General features: G+C 32.5%; 1 protein-coding gene across 1 annotated transcript; it reads left to right on the top strand.

Moving 5' to 3' along the window:
* Positions 1-12626: 12626 nt before the first annotated feature.
* LOC130798968 (protein PSK SIMULATOR 2-like) lies at positions 12627-18745 on the top strand. The gene is made up of 12 exons (XM_057662058.1): positions 12627-13481; positions 14769-15094; positions 15185-15277; positions 15370-15460; positions 15592-15685; positions 16022-16119; positions 16414-16480; positions 16963-17066; positions 17147-17263; positions 17412-17488; positions 17643-17687; positions 17934-18745. The coding sequence occupies exons 1-12, from the start codon at positions 13245-13247 to the stop codon at positions 18430-18432; spliced, it is 1848 nt and encodes a 615-aa protein (XP_057518041.1). The 5' UTR covers positions 12627-13244; the 3' UTR covers positions 18433-18745.
* Positions 18746-20128: the final 1383 nt, after the last annotated feature.

The following is a 20128-nucleotide window of genomic DNA, read 5'->3' as shown; positions in this document are numbered from 1 at the left end:
ATGACATGGAATCCACGTGGATTCCTAAGTGCAAACACGTATTCATGCACCATCGAAAGTTCCTCCCACGAGATCACCAATATCGTAAGAAGAAGAAGATGTTCAACGGGGAGGTTGAGGACCGTCTAGCTCGTCGACTGTTGACCGGTTATGAGGTTTATGAACAGATTAAGGGAGTTGAGAATGTATTTGGTAAAACAGGGCAAGTGCAAGGGGGTGAAGACCGATTATGGAAAAAAGAATCAATCTTTTGGAAGCTTCCATATTGGAGAGATCTACATGTTAGGCATTGTCTTAACGTTATGCATATAGAGAAAAATATATGTGATGCTATACTCAGGACTCTCATGAACATTCCGGGTAAGACAAATGATGTTAGGGCTGTGCGAGATTGGTTTGAATGTAAGGGTCTTCGTCCGGAGTTGTGGGGACATGTTAAGGTGAGTAAGAAAAGAAATAGAGCTGATGAAGTTGGTGGCAGTAACAAGGGAAAGGCGGTAAGAAGAAGTTGAGTAATGACAAAGTTTATTTGCCTCCAGCTTGCTACACATTGTCCAAAAGCAGAGAAGCGAACATTTTGTGAATCTTTGTATGGCATTAAGGTTCCGTCTGGGTACTCATCCAACATGAAGAGATTTGTGAGCCTAAATGGTGAGCTGAAGTTGGGAAGCATGAAATCTCACGATTGCCATATAATGATGCAAGTGTTCTTATCAATTGCAATCCGTGGAATACTGCCAAAACATGTGAGATATGCTATTACCGAGCTATGTTCTTTCTTCAACACAAGTTGTAGTAAAGTTCTTGATCCCTTTAAACTTGATGCTCTTCAAGTCGACGTGATTGTAACTTTATGCAAGTTTGAGATGTATTTTCCACCTTCTTTCTTTGACATAATGGTTCATCTTATTGTCCATCTCGTTCGTGAGATCAAGCGTTTGGGTCTAGTTTTTTCAATGTGGTGTTATCCTTTTGAATGACACATAGGTGTTTTACAAATCATGGTGAGGAATTTAGCACAACCCGAGGGGAGTATGATTCAAGGCACTGTGAGCGATGAGATTAGTAACTGTATAGCCGAGTATTTAGCCATGGCAAAGCCTATTGGACTTCCCACCTCTCGACATGAAGGAAGGCTTGAGGGAAAAGGAACAATTAGTTCCAAATCGACCACACCTCCTAGAGACAGTCTTCTACAAGCACACTTGTATGTGTTGCATCATATTCCTGAAGTTCATCCTTTTTTGAGTGAGAATTTAGATATATTGCGCGCAAAATATCCTTGTAAAGGGGATAGAGGATTGATGCAGTTGCATAACAAGACGTTTATTAATTGGTTTCATAATCTAGTAATAAGTGAAGAACTCAAGGGTGTATCAGAAATTGTTAAGTGGTTAGCTTTTGGTCCTTGTGATGATTTCAACAAATATGAGGGTTACGATGTCAATGGCTTCACATTTTGGACTGAGGGTTAAGATAAGAAGTCATCTTATCTACAGAATAAAGGGGTTTCTATTTGGCATTATCTATATTTTACGCGAGTGCCAAGGATTAAGCGCCAGTTGATGCTAAATTGGTATACTACAGGCGGGTACATGAAATATAGGAGCTTGACTACTCTACTTTCATTATTGGTCATTTCAAATGTAAGTGGGTAGATAATAATCGATGATGTATAAAAAATGACGACCCTTGAAAGAAGCATCCTTGGTATAAGTGATGTTGAGGATGAGGAAGAATATGAAGCTTTTGAAGACTCCTCGCCCTTTATCAATCCAAAATCAGTGGATCAAGATGATGTAGATGTTGGTTATATGCGTGTAGATCACACGGAAGGAATACATTTGAATTAAGTGATTCACAAGGTATGAATTTTAAAGTTTTTAAAGTTTTTTTGGCACTTTCGTGCATAAAGTAGCTCAAACTTGGTTTTTTTTGCATGAAACTTTGCACACAACACTATTTGGTATATATTATTGTGTTGAACGTATTAGAATTGTAAATCATAGTCATATTCTTAATATTACTTGGTAAGTTGCGATTTTAAGGTTTTTTAAGCTTTTTTGGCACTTTAACACACAACACTATTTTGTTAAAATTGAATTTACGTTCCTATGTTCTAATATATTTCTATTTATACTCTTTCAGGTACTGATATACAATGCATCTTTTCAGAGACGAAATTGTCCCCGAGATTGAAATCTCGAATAATGAGCATCATAGTTGTGACACTGAAGAGGACCAAATTGTTAGATACGAGCGTATGGCTGAAGACGCTCCACCACTTAACAATGATTATGATACTGAAGACGCCCCACCAACAAATGCTCCCACTACCACTAAGAAAAGAAAAGGGCGAGGTCCTACGAAAAACCTCAAAGTCACAGAACCCATGTATTTGGAAATCAATGCATTTGGTCAACCCTACGGAAAATGGCGTAGGCAATATGGAAAACAAGTGGGCCTATGTATCTGCAAGATTTCCATATTGTACGCATATGTATCTGCAAGATTTCCATATTGTACGCATGGAACGAGGTTTCAGAGGGTTTGAAGAACTCTCTATGGAATGATACTGTGGTAAGAAACTTTACTATTTTTATTCATTTAGTTTCATTTTAAAATTAAGTTAACTGACACTAATAAATAAAATTTTTTATTGGTAGAATCTTTTTCACATCGAGAGCGATGAGGAGAAGAAGAATGTGTTTCTTTCAACTGTTGCTGAAAGATTCAGAGATTTCAAATCCAAGCTAGTAACAGGCTGGATCACGAAGAAGCGTGCCCATACGACCAAAAAGGTCAAAACGGGAAACGAAGGTGGAGAGCAAGCACCTTCGAAGATGCCCTACGAAATATGGGGTCACATATCAAAGAAGGATTGGGAGGCTTTTGTTGCCAAAAGAACAACTCCCATTGAAGTTGTAAGTATTCCATATTATATTATAGCTTTTGATTTGAATTTACTTCTTTTGATTCAATCATTAGACTAATATATGACATTTGATTTCTATTGATTAATTAGGAAAAGCGTGGTAAAGCTTCTGAATCAGCAAGAAAAAGAAAGTTTTACCATCGCCTGGGCCCAAAAACATACGATGAGTTTCGAAAAGATTGGGTGGATGCGGGTTTATATCCCAATCAAATTCCAGCCACACCCTCATCTACGACTACCTCTGCATCCATGAATACTCCTGCTGGAGATCGGGTGCGAGATTAGTGTTGCGGGCTTCATTCCCGAGATGCAAGTGGTAAATTTACCATTAATGATCCGGGAACGAAGAAGGTTGCTGATGCTGTGGTGAGTTTTGAAATTATTAAGTATATTCTTGATTTGTTTTGTATTTTTTGGCTTTGATTTTGTTGATTCAATTAGGAACGGGAACAGCAACAAGAGGGGGGGGTGAATTGTTGTTGTTGCAAGTTTAAGCGATTGTGCCCTGTTTTTTTTTTTTGCGGAATTATTCAAAATAAATAAAGCTTAAACTAAGAGCAAAATAATAAGAGAGACACACGATTTTACGTGGAAACCTTTTGGGCCTAAACAAAAGGAAAAACCACGACCACTTGGGATTTCTAACAACTTCACTATGTTTAAGGCAATTAGTTACAATTACAATAAACACCTTACTTCACTCGAAGCGAAACAACTAGGCCAACTCTTCACTCTCTAATTGCTTTACTCAAAGCAACAAACTTAGCTTTACAATAAGCTAATCCTCTCTAGCTTCACTAAAAGCTATCTAACTTCCCCCTTAGACTCACTCGAGTCTAATTACATAAACTCTCAAAATCCCTTACAAAAATGATAGAAATTCTCTAAAATAAATCAAAGAGTTGCACAAGTAAATATTATGAATTAATTGGCAATTTAAAAACACAAAATATTACTTGTAGAATTTCAAAATCAAACGCACAAAAATTATTTTTCTCTCAAAGCATGCGTTAATTCTTTTGAAAAACCGAGCTAGTTAGCTTATTTATAATAAAATAAATTTCTAAAAATAGTAAAATATTCCAACCCATTATCCTTAGTCATGGATCAATGAATGATGCTGAATGAATCACAAAACGGTTAATACTTCAGCCTTTGAATAAATCAAACAAACGGTTAAGGCAATCAGTAACCGCTATACCCTGATAACCACTGTTCCTTAATAACCGCTGTTCCCTAAAGTAGCAGTTTCTTCAGTAGTAATTCCTGTTCCCCAAATTAATGGCTGGAACTTCATGCTATATTTAGAAAACGGTTTTGGTAAAACGGTTATCTTTTGACTAACTCTAAAAACGGTTATATTTTGACTAATTCTTAGAAAATGGTTATTTTTACTATTTTTAGGAAAAGATTATTTTTATTATATTTCAGAAAATCCAAAAATAATTAAGACCTAACTGCTGTTCCTACTTTTTAGTAGATCCAAGTTTATTTCCTAAAAATAAGGAATTAATCTTGAAACCCACACGTGAGGAATTTTAGAAATTCTTTTTGCCAATTAACTTTAATAAACTAATGCAACCAATTAATTTAAATACATTAACTAAAGAAAAATAAAAGATAGAATTTATTTAGCTAACGTAAATTGACTTCAGTTTGGGAACACTGCGCTGTCTCCAAATTCCAACTTGCTAGAACATCAAACCTGGGAACAGTAGACTTCCTGTCTCCATTTTACATCCCACGTGATATACTCTTCTAACATCTCTTGAAACCTTTTGACATGTATATTCCCATGAACTAAGCCATAGGTACTATCAACGATCACAATTAATCGGATATCGACCTGCACAAAATCTCTAAACACATATTTGCTAAAGTGTAGTCATCATCAAAACTCAAGAGGTCCAACATATTTACTTATACTAATTGTTATATATGTCACTTTTTATTTGAACAGATGGGCTGGAAGGAAAAAGAAGCTACGAGGGAGTTCACCCCATAGAGGGCGGGTAGTCGGAAAAGGAGGCGTCCGCGTGGGGTTAAAGAAGGCATTCGGCAAAGAGTGTGTTGCTACTCAATCCCGAACGATGCCACCTGATGAAATAGCAACTCTTCGAGCAAAAATTACGAAGGACGTTCTCGCCAAAGTGGCACTCATGTTGCAGAAGATGGGAGCACCCATTGTTGACTTGGCATTCCTGATTGTCGAGGATCAGCAAAGTCAACATGGGGATCCTAACGCTTCGGTCGAGCCAACACCCGAGCCCATTACCCTCGTAGCACCCCAGCCCATTACTACCCCTGAAGGGCAAAATCCCACACCGGAGACCATGAACTAAAAATCCGGAGCGAACTCCCGAGCCAGTGGTATAGGTACATAGCTTTTAAATATATAAGCACTTATTAATTTAAATTGTAACGTCTTTTAATATTTTATTATGATGCTTATTATACTAAACGACACAATTTTCAGGAGGCGACTCCTTGTTCTCTTTTGCTGCCTTAGTTAGGTGTTGCTAGTGATGGTGACTTAACTGAGGTTGCATATGGTGTGGCACAGCCAACCAAAGAGGGTCAAACAGTGCATTCGATGCCTGTTACAAATGGCCACATCAGTGTGACCGTGGAAACTATTCTAAAGGGGTTTGAAGATTTCTCACTCCCGGTTCCAATGCCAAAATGAAGCCATGAGAAACTATCAGACGCCCTAGGTAGTTTCGTCACATGGCCATATGCTACGGTCCGATTCACTACCATGGTAATAATCATTTGTATCTTATTTATTTTTATTTTTTTAATTGCATGCTTACACTAATTTAATTATATAATTTGAAATAGCAATGAGTCAAAAGGGATCTACGAGAGAGATCGGTTCCTCACCAAAGGTGTCAACTAGGTCAAAGTCGATGCCAATCACTCCAATTTTGACTGATGCGGAGCAAATAGATCTCTTTCAAGATTGCAAATGGCTGCACACTTGTGCATCTCGCATAAGTGAGGAGGACCCAATCATAAACCTGCAGAAGGAACAATTCTGCTTTGTAGATAGCCCATTTGTAATTATTGGTTCTAGTGACATTGGGCAATTTTTGAGAGGAGAGATGTAGAACGTAGCTCTTATCCATGTCTACATGTGGTGATGTTCATTATCTTACAAGTTAGGCATTGTTGTTTAATTGTTTTAATAACCGAATTACTAACAAAATTTTCTTATTCGTGAGTTTAGTGCGGCTTAAGAGAAGCTAAATTCTTGCGAACCTCCAATGAAATTGGATGGTTTTGTCCTGACTCGATTTCGGGTACTAAAAGCGTAAATGATTCAGATGACGTCAAAGCATACATTGAGACTACTTTGAATAATTCTCTTGCATCTAAACACACGTTCATTCTGGCTCCATATGTGGAAGAGTAAGTTTTTATTTTTGAAATTGAACTTATCTTTTGATTTCTAAGTTCACATAATCTCTAATTTGTTGATTTTAATTTTGCGTTTGTAGTTTGCATTGGATACTTTTGGTCATATGTTCTTTAACAAACACTGTGCACGTCTTCGAATCATTACAAAAACCTCAAAGCCCGCCTCGCAACACAAAATTCAAAGCCTTGTTGAATGCGTACGTAATTTTATAAATTTTACCAATTTTCATTTAAATAAAGTGTTAAATATATATATATATATATATATATATATATATATATATATATATATATATATATATATATATATATATATATATATATGTGTGTGTGTGTGTGTGTGTGTGTGTGTGTGTGTGTATATATATATATATATATATATATATATATATATATATATACATATATATATATACATGTATATATATATACATATATATATATATGTACATATATATATATATATACATATATATATATATATATATATATATATATATATATATATATATATATATATATACATATATATATATATATATATACATATATATATATATATATATATATATATATATATATATATATATATACATATATATATATATATATACATATATATATATATATACATATATGTATATATATATAAATATGTATATATATATATATATATATATATATATGTATATATATATATATATATGTATATATATATATATATATATATATATATGTATATATATATATATATGTATATATATATATATATGTATATATATATATATATATATATATATATATATATATATATATATATATATATATATATATATATATATATTTATACTTTTCCCATGCATTTCAGCACAATGAAGAAAGTGTGTGGAGAAATGAGATCTATATCCAGACCCACATTTTCGAAATGGAAAGCAGTTAGGTACACAACACTATTCAATTTTATCATTTTATGGGTTTTTAAACTTTTTTTGGACTTTCGCGCATAAAGTAGCTCAAACTTGGTTTGTTTTGCACGAAACTTGGCACACAACATCATTTGGTATATATTATTGTGTTGAAGTGTTTAGAATTCAAAATAATAGTCATATGCTAGAAATTACGTGCTAAGTTGCGATTTTATGGGTTTTTTAGCTTTTTTTCGACTTTTGCGTATAAAGCAGATCAAACTTGGTTTGTTTTGCATGAAATTTGGCACACAACACTATTTGGTATATATTATTGTGTTGAAGTGGTTAGAATTGAAAATCATAGTCATATGCTAGAAATTAAATGTTAAGTTGCAATTTTATGGGTTTTTAAAGCTTTTTTGGCACTTTCGCGCATAAAGTAGATCAAACTTGGCACACAACACTATTTGGTATATATTATTGTGTTGAAGTGGTTAGAATTGAAAATAATAGTCATATGCTCGAAATTACGGGTTAAGTTGCGATTTTATGGGTTTTAAAGCTTTTTTTGCACTTTCGCGCATAAAGTAGCTCAAACTTGGTTTGTTTTGCACGAAACTTGGAACACAACACTATTTGGTATATATTATTGTGTTGAAGTGGTTAGAATTGAAAATCATAGTCATATACTAGAAATTACGTGCTAAATTGCGATTTTATGGGTTTTTAAGCTTATTTGGCACTAAAATCTATTTTCTCTTAGTGTTTTCGACAAGCTGATAATACCATTGATTGCGGCTACTATACTCTCAAATACATGGATGATATCTTAAAATCCGTGAAGGAGGTTGGAGTTGAAAACATAGATGCCGTAAGTATTTGTTACGTTCTTAAATTATAATATATATTATATATTTACTATTATTGGTAAAATCTAATGTTTATGTATCTTTTAATTTAATATTATATTATAGGTTTTATACGATATTCCAAGGGAAACACGACCTTTGAGAGATGGGGAAATACGTGAATTGAAAGACAAAATTGTCGCGTATCTTGCTAATTTTTGTTCTTGGTAAATAATGTAATTAGTTTAGATTTATTAGAACTTTAACTTGTATATGTACATATTATTATATTATATATACGATTGAGAGTTTAAAAAGAGAATATTGGTCATTATTGGTGTTAATTGGTGATTATCATTGGATTAATCATTGTTTATTACATTGTACATTATTGGATTATTTAATAGTATTAAACGAAAAAAGCAAAAAAAAAAAATGTTGCGGGCCTCTTAAAAACCGCATCATATAGTCATACACTATAGGCTGCGGTTTTAAGGAGGCCCACAGCATAGTGTATGACTATATGCTGCGGTTTTTGGGATGCCCGCAGCATATAGTGCACTTTTCTGCTGCGGTTTTAAACCGCAGCATTTAAAATAGGCCATCTGCTGCTATCACTAATGCTTGGGGCCAAAACCGCAGCATATTATGGCAAAAAAACCGCAGCAAATAAGATTTTTTTTTTCCTTACCTTTTCTTATTTGTCTCATTCTAAGTTATGTTCCAAGATCAAAGCAACTTGATTTCAACCTTATCATTTTTATTCTTTATTTTATTTTTTAATTGGATTAATATGGGTATTAACTTGAGATATAATATCAAATTGTGGAAACGTAAGATTCGTAGATGAAGATTAATAGGAGCGTACATTAAAATGCTCGCTTTACAAGGTAATTCTCAATATCCATCTATTTAGGGTTATCCCGTTAGTATCATGTGCTAAGTGATAATGTGTTTAAATGGGATGTATGATTTTATTTTATATTATATCTATTACTATTTTTGTTATATTAATTTTTAATATTTTATTTTAATTACGAATTTAAATGCGGTTGAATTTGGAAGAGGAATATTTATGATTTTAATTCATGTTACCACCAATTAATGTCAAAATGGTGATTTGGCAAATGAGAGGATATTTTTCAGATGTATATTTATTAAAAAAAATTATGATAATAAAATAAAATATATAATGTATGTTTGATTATATAATTGTGTGCTCATGGCTAATTACAAAATATATATACTAAATCACCTAAAGTTAAATATGAGGGAAATGAAGCTCTTATATTTATTGTGATTCAAGTATAAGGGTGTTGAACAAGTTGCCTTGTTTGGTTAGTATAGTTGCCGATATGTTTTCTTTCTTATACTTGATACGATATTTGGTCTTTCTTCTATTGGTTGTGATCCATGTAGAATGCATGTGCAAACTAGGGTTACTTGAGATTATTCTACTGACTTTGATTATTTGAGGTGACGACCTCTTGATGAAGTAGGTATAAGGGTAAAGCGTGTGCCTATTGGCGTTCTCGTTCCCTCAAATTAATAATTGGAATATGTGATTTTCATTATTTAATATCAAATCAATTAAGTTTATGAGAATGTATACAAATTGATTTTTCAACTCATTTATATATTATTTTTAAAATTTAATTATTTTACGGGATGAAGTTGAAATTATTCAATTTCCTGATTTTGTGAGTTTTCTCTTGTCTTTCTTACATTCTTATTTTTGCAGGTTATTCATCGCGTGGGGATCATGGAGTAAGGTTCACCTACAAAATTAGTTTTAATTATTATAGTCATGTCTTAATTTAAAATTTACTTTCAATTGTTGAAGTATTATAGACTTAGATTTCGGTTAAAAATTTCTTAAGTTGTAAGTCCTTTTTAGTTGATTTAATTTTATTAAGTTATTTTATACTCTCTCCTATTCAATATACTTGTCCCATTTGCTTTTTAGTTACTATTTATTAATCTTTCTAAATTTATATTTTAATCTTAATCTATAAGTTAAAATATGGTCAAATGAGATCTTGTTTTATTCGTCTCAGTGTGATGAATATTAATATAAATTTTTTATGATTTTTAGTTATGCACAATTAGAGACACTACCTCTTAAAATATTATCTCGGCAAGTGTGAAAAAGTAAATAAGATAAGTAGGTTGAATAAATGGAAGTACATGTTTAGCCTTATATTTATTTCTTAGAGATAATTATAGCGGTTACACTTCCATAAGTAGTCTTTTTCTTTAAAAATGTTGCACCATCTTTTTTTTTTTTTTTGTTTTTGAGAATTAGGAAAAATATATAACAAAAAAAAGGGGGGAGAACACCACACTGCATCAAGGCTGCACCCCATCCGCCGGCATAAAAACCCAAGACAGGGGAAAAAGCCATTAGACGAGGGGAGCAAGATACAGGCCACCCAGAAACAGCATAGGGGTGGGCTATGCGAGATACAAGCACCGTATCATATCGTTTCACCACCAGCAGCCCAGATGAAAAAAACAAAAAAAAAACAAAAAAACTCTCTGAACACAGTTAGTTCAACACCTTACACACCATGTCTATAAAAAACTAAAGAGCTACATCAACATAGATAGTACATTACACACCATGTTGCACCATCTATGACCATGGTTAGCTTCAAACTTGTTCAACTGGAAAAGGAAAAATAATGCAAAGCTATTTAGTTAGAAAGGAAAACTCACATGGATCATTTTTAGACTTTGAAGCTTAAATAATGAATCTTTACTAAATAAAAAAGAACTTTTTATTGCTTAATCAATTAATATCTTTCTATAAAGTTTGACATGAAAATATTTGGAAGTTACATGATTCTAATTCACTTAAAAACCACCTGATACCATCTTAGAACATAAAGACTTGAAAGCTTTTGCATATTCTACTTCACTTTCTCATTTTTGTAACTATCTTTAGCTTTGTTTGTTGTTTGAAGTTGTTAAAAGTTTATTAATGCGTGTTTCTTAGGTAATCTTTTGTTTATTGAATATAGGGTGAATGATTTATTGAATAAAAATGTTGGTTTGAATAATGGTGTCATTATTTATCTAATTATCTTACATGATCTAAACTATGGGTTAATTTTTTATGACGCGCAAGTTACAACTTGTCGTCTTGGTAAGTATCTTCAATTTATCTTGCGGTACACCAACAAGATTTTATTGTCTGATTCTATTAAATTAGGTTTTGAGACTTATTAGGTACACCAATCCGTAGTCTAGTTATATGATTTCGATATCCATCGATTATGAATATGAGATCATTTACAATTATATTTGTGTTTTATGATGATGTTAGTCAGGATTTTCGGTGGATCTCTAATTGACCTAGTCTGTCGGATTGTGAATTTTAATTTTTCAAATTCTAGTTTACTAAATCTTCTAGAAAAAAATTATTGTTCCTTATGTTCAGACTTATACCTAAGCCTAATACTAATTTCAAGATACTACAACTAAATCCTATTAGTTAACTAAATACATTATAGAGGTGTAGAAAGAGTAGTATAATAACAAACTCGATAACATGAATAAAATATTCTTTAGTCTTGTTTGATAGTTGATTTTTTATTCGTTAACTTTTAATTTTTGGCTTATTAGTAGGTCAAACAACTAAACATACTTATTTAGTAAATTGCTTTAACAGAGCTGAACATCGCCACTTGAACAAACAAAATAGTTTGTATTTTTTTCATTAGCTTTTGACTTATTAACCAACTTTTAAAACAAATAACGAATTATCAATAACTAATTTACTAAATATCTGAGTTCCGAATAATTAATACAACCAGCTTATCAACTAAAAACTAATGCATCACAATCAAATACTGATAAATAAGTCAATTAAACGATTAACCAACAAACATTCAATGGCAAACAAGCAAACGGCAAACACATTCTCTAATTGATTATTGAGAGGACAGTCTGAGTTGAAATTTAAAATTTGTGGAGTCGTAATTCAACCATTAAGACTTAAGAGTAGCTGTACTGATTGAGTCTGCAAACCGTATTGAATTCTAGTAGTTGGGGCTACAGTTGGTACTATTCTACTTAGTACCCAATCCCATGGTAGGGAAGATAACTTAAGGGACCCATCACCATAAAATCAACCCTTTTTTTTTTCCTTTTTTTTCTTTTCCAAACAAAAACAGTGTTGAAGTGAAAAGTCAGAGTCAGAGATTATTTTGGCAATCAGGCTCACATTCCTTTTTAATTTGTTGTATTACATTAATTTTATTTTTACTTTTATCATTATTTATATTTTTTTACTTTTTATTAATGCATCTAATATATATATTTGTATTTTATGCACATATTTTTTATTTATTTTATAAAATATCTCTTATCTGTTTTTTAAAATTTTTTATTTAATCATAAATAGAGCAATTTTTATGAGACGGATCATAATAGAAATGAAGAGTCGAGACAAAGACAAAATATGTTTTAAGTGAGAAAACAGGGTGGGTAAGGTGATGTTTGGTCAGCTCATACTATTTCTATTTTGCCTTTTTTTTACTCATTCTTATTAAATCACTATCTCATCAATTTCATCATCTTATTTATAAAATTCCAAACCAACCCTTCTCTTCTTCAACGCGCAATTCATAACTCCTTTTTGTTAATCCCCATTTGGAGATTTTCAACGATAGGAAATTCAACCATCCCCTTATTTTTAGATTTACCTTTTAAAATCCCATTTTTTTGTTTTTTCAAACTAGAGAAAATTTGACTTTTACTCTGATTTCTCCACCTCTCTCCTCATTATTTGTCTCATTCAATTCACGCGTCTTGTTCTTCATCTTGGTGTATTTTCTTCAAATCTACCCATCAAAGTTGTATTCTTTTTAAGGGTTTTTGGATTCTACCCTTCACAGTTCTAATCTTTTTCAGGGTTTTGGGAATTTACCCATCAAAGTTGTGATCTTTTATCAGGGTTTTTGGGAATTTACCCATCAAAGTTGTGATCGTTCTCAGGGTTTTTGAGAACTGACCCATCAAAGTTGTGATCTTTCTCAGGGTTTTTGGGAATTTACCCATCGAAGTTGTGATCTTTATCAGGGTTTTTTTTTTGGGAATTTGTGTTTTATACAGAAGGACAAACAAAAGATGGGAGGTGCTTGTTCAGTTGGGTCTATGGGAGGTAGAATTAGTTCAGAAGAATTGGAGCAGAAATTGGAAGAGAAGAACAAAGGTAACAACAAGAGCAATAATACCAAGTTAAAGAGGATGAAAAGTTTTGGGAATTTGAAAAAGAAGAAAAATAAGAAATCCCCTGATGATCCCTTTTCTGCTTCTCCTCAGAGGTTTTACTCTGGTGAATTGGGAATTTCTGGTGAACTTAAGGTATATTTTCCTTTTTTACTTTTTGTTGGATTTTGTTGAATTAGTCTTTTCTGGTTATATTTTGAAGTATTTGAAAATTTTGAACTATAATTATTGTCTAGGATTCATAGGGTTTTTGATTGGTAAAATGCACTTGATTGCACTATAAAGTTGAGTGGAAATTGTGTGATTGTCATCTTTTGTCACCACCTTGTCTTCTTAATTGAAAAATAAGAATAGGCTAATTTAGGGATCATAAATTTTGCTATTTATAGCTGAAAATAAAAAGGGAAAATTTTGATCCTTAAAGATTGATGTATGATAGGAATTCATGATTAAATTTCTGTCAAAATTTGTACTTAATAAACATGAAATTACTTATGTTGATTGCATAACAAAATTGAAAATTTGTAACATACATTTCTACCTTCATAAATCTTGATTTTGATTTTTTTTATTTAAAAAGCTTGAAATTGCCTTCAATGTTGACCAAAATTTTGGTTGATATATACATTAAGTTGAAAAAAATAAAGTACTTCTATGTTATATTAGATCATACTACTATTTTGACCAAAAAATCCGAATTATATTATAGAAATAATTTTGTTAATCATAAAATATAAAAATAAAATATCCATTATTTAGGAAGGGCAAATATTTATAGTTATTTTGTTATGAATTATAACGGGCTAGTAAAATGACCCGTTATATTATGTTCACTTTTTTTTGACGTGAAGTTGCATATCTTTAGTACCAGCTACCAGGGTCAATCGGGAATAAAGTCTTAATTATTACAAGTGTCCAACAATTGTAAGGTTTGGGAGCGACTTAATAGCATTGAGGCAATAAATAAACGTTATAAAATAAAAAAATTTTCTTTTGACTTTTTGAAATTTGAGCTGCATAATAGAAGCTCCACCATTGACATATTTGGAGACAAATTGCTTGTTGGTGCAAATACTTTTAGGTATTGTATGAGCAGTTTTTGTTTTCTTGGCTATGGATATTGTACTATAGATAATGCTATATAGCTCACCTTTGTTGCCCCACCATTTGGTTTTGATGGTCAGTAGCACTTTTGTTTGCTTGTTGAACAATCATATCAAACATGACAAAAAAACTATTCATAATTCTCAGAACAACCTTATTGCTAATCCCAATTGGTTATGGACTAATAGTTGATGTCTTTAGTGGTATCTAATTATTGTCATTGTCTGCTCGCCTTATTTCCCGACTTTGAACTTCAATATGCTCGGAATCTATCAGGATTAAGAAGTCGTTTATTAAATTATTTGATGATTATGGTAGGTTCCACCAAGAGGATCATCGTTTATCGGAAGAGCCAGCTTTGCTGGGCTAGAGAAGGCTGTTGATGTCTTAGATGCACTTGGAAGTGGAATGACAAACTTGAGTAATAGTGGATTTTTATCAGGCAAGGTGGCGAAGGGAAATAAAATATCGATATTGGCATTTGAAGTAGCAAACACAATTACGAGAGGAGTAAATCTCATGCAATCTCTCTCTAAGGAAAATGTTATGTTTATAAAGGACGAGGTTATTCCCTCTGAAGGGGTTCAGAATTTGGTTTCGTCGGACACTAAGGTGTTGCTAAGTTTAGTTGCTTCGGACAAAAGGTTTATAGAGCAAATTTTTATAGAATTCTCAGCTTGTTAGCTGTTTGTTTGTTTTCCATGACAAAATTTAACTATTCCATTTGTCTCCAGGGAGGAACTTGATGTCTTTTGCAAAGAAGTAATCAGATTTGGTGACCTTTGTAAAGACCCACAATGGCATAATTTGAATCGGTTTTTTATAAAGTAAGGTAGATGTTTCTATGTTGAATTAATGTGAACATAAGTTGAGTTTCTAACTGTATGAATGCATGTTGGAAATGGCTGTAATATTTCAGGCTGGATTCTGAAAATGCAGTATACGGACCTCCTAGAGAACATGTAGAAGCAAAAATGCAGGAATTGATGATTTTAGCCCAGAATACTTCTGTAAGTGTTTTCAATTTCTCGCATTTCTCCATCTTTGGCACTCAATAAACTTTCAACTGTAGTTTCAAATGACCTGTTTCATGCCGAGTTGTGTTTCACTTATGCTGAAAACAGCTAAATTATTTGCGTAGGAATTGTACCACGAGCTGAATGCTTGCGATAGATTTGAGCAGGACTATCGGCAGAAGGTCGAAGAATTGAAGTCTCTTAAGTTGCCCCGTAAAGGTTAGCTATTGGCTATCAAATCAACCAATTGAAATGATGATCTCTTGTCGAACATAATTTATTTCCTTAATAAACATAGCTTTATTAGAATGGCTTGTTATTAGTTACAGCTAGCTGCGTAATTGTACTGTCTGCCATTGAAATGCTTTTTGAGTTTACAAAGACACTTTTATATAGCACAATCTTTAATCTTGCAAAAGATTCTTCTGAAGAAAATTTAAGTTTTTGGTTTTTAGGTTTGCAAAATTTTCATTTAAATTGTGTGATATATTCTTGCTAATCATAAGTGTTGTTGTTTGACCTCGATGTAATTTTTTTGTTTCTTTCACTTTGTAGGAGAACATCTCATGATGTTGGACAGTGAACTAAGACAACAGAAGAAGATTGTAATGAACTTGAAGAAAAAGTCTCTTTGGTCAAGAAAGTTGGAGGAGGTAAAAAAACTTGTTGCTTGTTTTTGTTTCTTGAATTACGAATTACAATTTTTTTGGGTTTTAGCTGCATCAAATACCCAATCAATTACATTCTGTTTTTCTTCACAAGTCTTTGCACTAGGCGCTGGATTTGTCATCTCTGGAATAATCTGTTGTTCAAATAGTTGATTTCATTTAGATAAAACCCAAGTATCAAACACCTCATGGCTTTCATCTTTACGAGCATGATGGATATACGTGAGTCATGAATATGTTTTGTGTGCTTCTAAATTCGCTATTCTTCTTAAATTTCAGGTCATTGAGAAGCTTGTCGATATTGTTGCCTTCATCCATCAAGAAATCACACAAGTATTTGGAGCAGGTATAATACTCCCAACTTATATCTTATGAAGAGTAATATTTTTCCGCTTCTGATTTGCAGGACATAGACCTTTCTGGAATTTTGATTCTGGTTGGTTTAGGTATTATATACTTGATATTCAAATAGAATAGGCGCCTGGCTAGAACCTTCAGATTTACATGCTAGATGGCTGTCAGATCTGTGATTAAGATTTTTTTTCTTGACAATCAGACAGGCATCAAATTCGCTGCTCAAATAACCACTGCCCCAATAGCAAATTTTCTCATTTTATTTATTTATTTTTAAGTTACCATCTTGAGACATCTCTCATTTTTTTAAAAATTTTTAATTTTTTTTTTTTGTACCAAAATACTAATTTGTTACGTACTATACTGAAAATATATATGCTTATTTTCAGAAAAAAAACATCGTAACCTTTTTTAATATTTTAGTGCACCAGACTCCAATTTATTTGAGAATGTGATGGTTACTAAAACTGGCAGGTGGAGTAAAATCTGGTGAAGAAGCTGGTTTTTGTACCCAGAGACTAGGTCCTGCTGGTCTTGCATTACACTATGCAAATATTATCAACCAAATCGATAACATTGTAAGTTAGTTTTTTCCGTTGCTATGTAGATATATGTGTGTATTTGAAAATGATTTAATTACTAGATAATTGTTTTTCAGGCATCGAGGCCCGGTTCTCTTCCCCCTAATATAAGGGATACATTGTATCGCGGATTACCAGTTAGTGTCAAGACTGCTATGCGCTCCAGTTTGCGGAAAGTCCGTAATAACGACGAGGTACTTGCTTATGCCTTAACTCAAATTGAACGGGTCTTTACAACATGGCAATCACACAAGAATCCAAGAAAGTTAAAATGCCATATACAAGCGTATTATCTATTTGTGGCTACGTGTATCCTAACAATTCATTTTATGATTGCGACAGGCTGAAGTCCCCCAAATTAAAGCTGAAATGGAAAAAACTCTTCAATGGCTTGCTCCGATGGCATCTAACACTCTTAAGTACGCTATTGGGCCTTTTCTTTTTAGTTTTGTTATGTTCTTGTGTGCTAAGAATAGGATAATACATGACGGTGAACGCTCATAAGTGTCTTTCGTGTGCATTTTCCTTTTGAAGTTCACATTTTCTTATTTTTTGTTTTTGCAACTTGAGCAGAGCGCATCAAGGTTTCGGTTGGGTTGGAGAGTGGGCCAATGCCAGGTTAGTCTGCAACTCTTTTTTCGAGTTCTACTAGTATTCCGTTGTTTCCTTGTACAATATTTCTTGGTTTTTGAGTTTGAATATTATACACTAATATCGATTCAGAATTTTTTTTTATAAAATTCTATTGGTAATAAAGCTGTCAATTAGCTCTAGTTACCAAGACATTACCAAGAGTAGACTAGAAAACGCTCTTGCTTGGAAAAGAAATACGAAGGATTCATGACCTTTATTCTGGTTTTGCAGCATTGAATATAACAAGAAGATGGCTGGAAATGGAAACTTAATCCGTCTCCAAACGCTATATCATGCAAATAAAGAGAAGATGGATAACCATATCCTTACTCTCGTGACTCTGCTTCATCAGTTGGTTAGTGGGATGAAACGAAGGGATTATGCGCTCAAGACTTTGCCTGCACTTCAATCTCCTAACAAAAAGATCCTGTTGCTTAACTCGCCCGTTACCAGGTTTCCTTCCCTAAACGACTGTAATAAACCCGTACGAGTTGAACTCACCGAGGAGGATCGAAGACTACTTGAAATAATGAGCAAGTCAAGGATTGCTCCCGGAATCAGCAAAAGTCAGGAATTCGGCAAGACATCTCAGAAGATAACTAAATCTTGGACTTGGAGTAAGAGTAGTGACAACTCTCCATACACAGAGCCGAGACCTCGTCGTACTGACAACTATTACAATAAAGGCTATTTAGATATGATGCCGGGCGGCATTGAAGCTCCATTTTGAGTAGCTGCATAATCCTTTAAAAAGGTCAATTTGCCCAAAATTATCACCCTTTATTCATCATAATTCTAATGTATATAATGGCATATAAATTTTGGGTTTTGTAATGTACATGCATAGATATAGATGGTTTATATTACTACTCTTGATTGGGGGGGTATATAAATGGGATATATAGCTGTCAAATGTGTTGGGGTGGTTGTAATGTTGAGTTTCTCAGGCTCAAGTTTTGGTTACATTAGTTAGCCTCAGAAAATCTGCATCTTGCCTCCTTGATGGCATATCATATCAAAACTTATTTTAGCCGCTTGAATTATTTTTTGTGTGTCATCATTTGAAACTAAAGAATACTTACTTGTCCACTAATTAGCAAATTACTATACTTTGCAATTATTTTATTTAAAGAAATTCCATATGAAGAAAATAATAATGCGGAAAAAGATACTATTTTTTTTATTAAGGTTAACTGGAGTACAATGCCTTTATAAATACATGAATAAGAAAGCTCATTAAGTCAACACTAAAAAAGGAATGAAATCAGAATATAATTACAATAATTCTAATTTCCTATAATTATGTACTTTCCTACACCATATTTTGATGAAATATAAGTTATTAATTATTATTTATATTGTCTTTTTTATTTTCCAGTATTTATATTTGACAATACTTCTTGTATGACAATACATTGTGAGATGTATATTATTGGTCTATTTTTCTTATTGATTACTTTAACATTGTAAGTGATCACAAACTCTATTTTAAGGTTATAATTTGTCATTTTTATGATTGTAAGTGATTGTTTGAAGGTTATAACTTATAAATAATTATTTTGAGACTGTAAATATGCATTAGACCAATTTAATAGAAATAGTCTTACCATAAGATTGTTTTATTTGATAATTTGTCATAGATTATTAATTAAGGAAAAAGAGAAATTTGTGAGAGAAAAATATCCCTTCCATGTAGGCATGGGCATGGTTCTTGGACTCTAAGGGTCTAGATCCAACTTGACCCTAATTTAAGGGTTTGGATCTACTTATATTTAGATCCTACGGGTCCGGGTCAAATTTGGATCTATGATCTTAAGGTCCTAGTCCACACGTTTGATACCCAGATCCGCCCATATGGACCCATTTACATCATTTTCTCAAAAGTATATATTAGCTATCATGTGTATTTAATTGTTTGATTTGGAACTTTGTTATATTTTGAAACATTATGTTAACTAAAACTTTTTCGGTTCATATAATTGGAAATGTGGTCGTTGTATATGTACTTTAAAAATCATAAAACTTGATGAATATATTTTGTTTTAATACTCAAGTGTTGGAAAACTTCATATATTTGGTCATTCCATTATCACATGATCCACTAATCTTACGAAGCACGAATCTAAATAAGCGATTTATGGTTCATTTTGGGCTATTTTAGGGTCATTTCAAATGAATTGCGATTTCAAAAAGCGAATTAATTAGAGAATTATGCTACACTTGGTCGTTCAATTAGTATAAGGTATTAGAAGATTGTTGTTAGTTGAAAATGTTTAAATACAAGAATGGATGAAAATTATATAATACTTATGTTTTTAAAAAAAATTAAGAAAAAAAAAATTATTTCAAACCCAGATGCAAACCCTAAACCCGCCAAACTCTAAGGATCTGGGTCATGGTCTAAACATTTCAGACCCTATGGATCT

This window comes from Amaranthus tricolor, chromosome 13, assembly GCF_026212465.1.
Source record: "Amaranthus tricolor cultivar Red isolate AtriRed21 chromosome 13, ASM2621246v1, whole genome shotgun sequence".
NCBI lineage: Eukaryota > Viridiplantae > Streptophyta > Magnoliopsida > Caryophyllales > Amaranthaceae > Amaranthus > Amaranthus tricolor.
Note: the sequence above shows the minus strand (reverse complement) of the source record. Positions and strands in the feature narration are given on the sequence as shown.

Bases quoted from the DNA above. Each gene is read 5' to 3' on its own strand.
- LOC130798968 (XM_057662058.1), top strand. From the start codon at position 13,245: ATGGGAGGTGCTTGTTCAGTTGGGTCTATGGGAGGTAGAATTAGTTCA. The intron at 13,482-14,768 runs GTATATTTTCCT...TGATTATGGTAG, and splicing joins GAATTTCTGGTGAACTTAAG to GTTCCACCAAGAGGATCATC. The intron at 15,278-15,369 runs GTAAGGTAGATG...GTAATATTTCAG, and splicing joins TTGAATCGGTTTTTTATAAA to GCTGGATTCTGAAAATGCAG.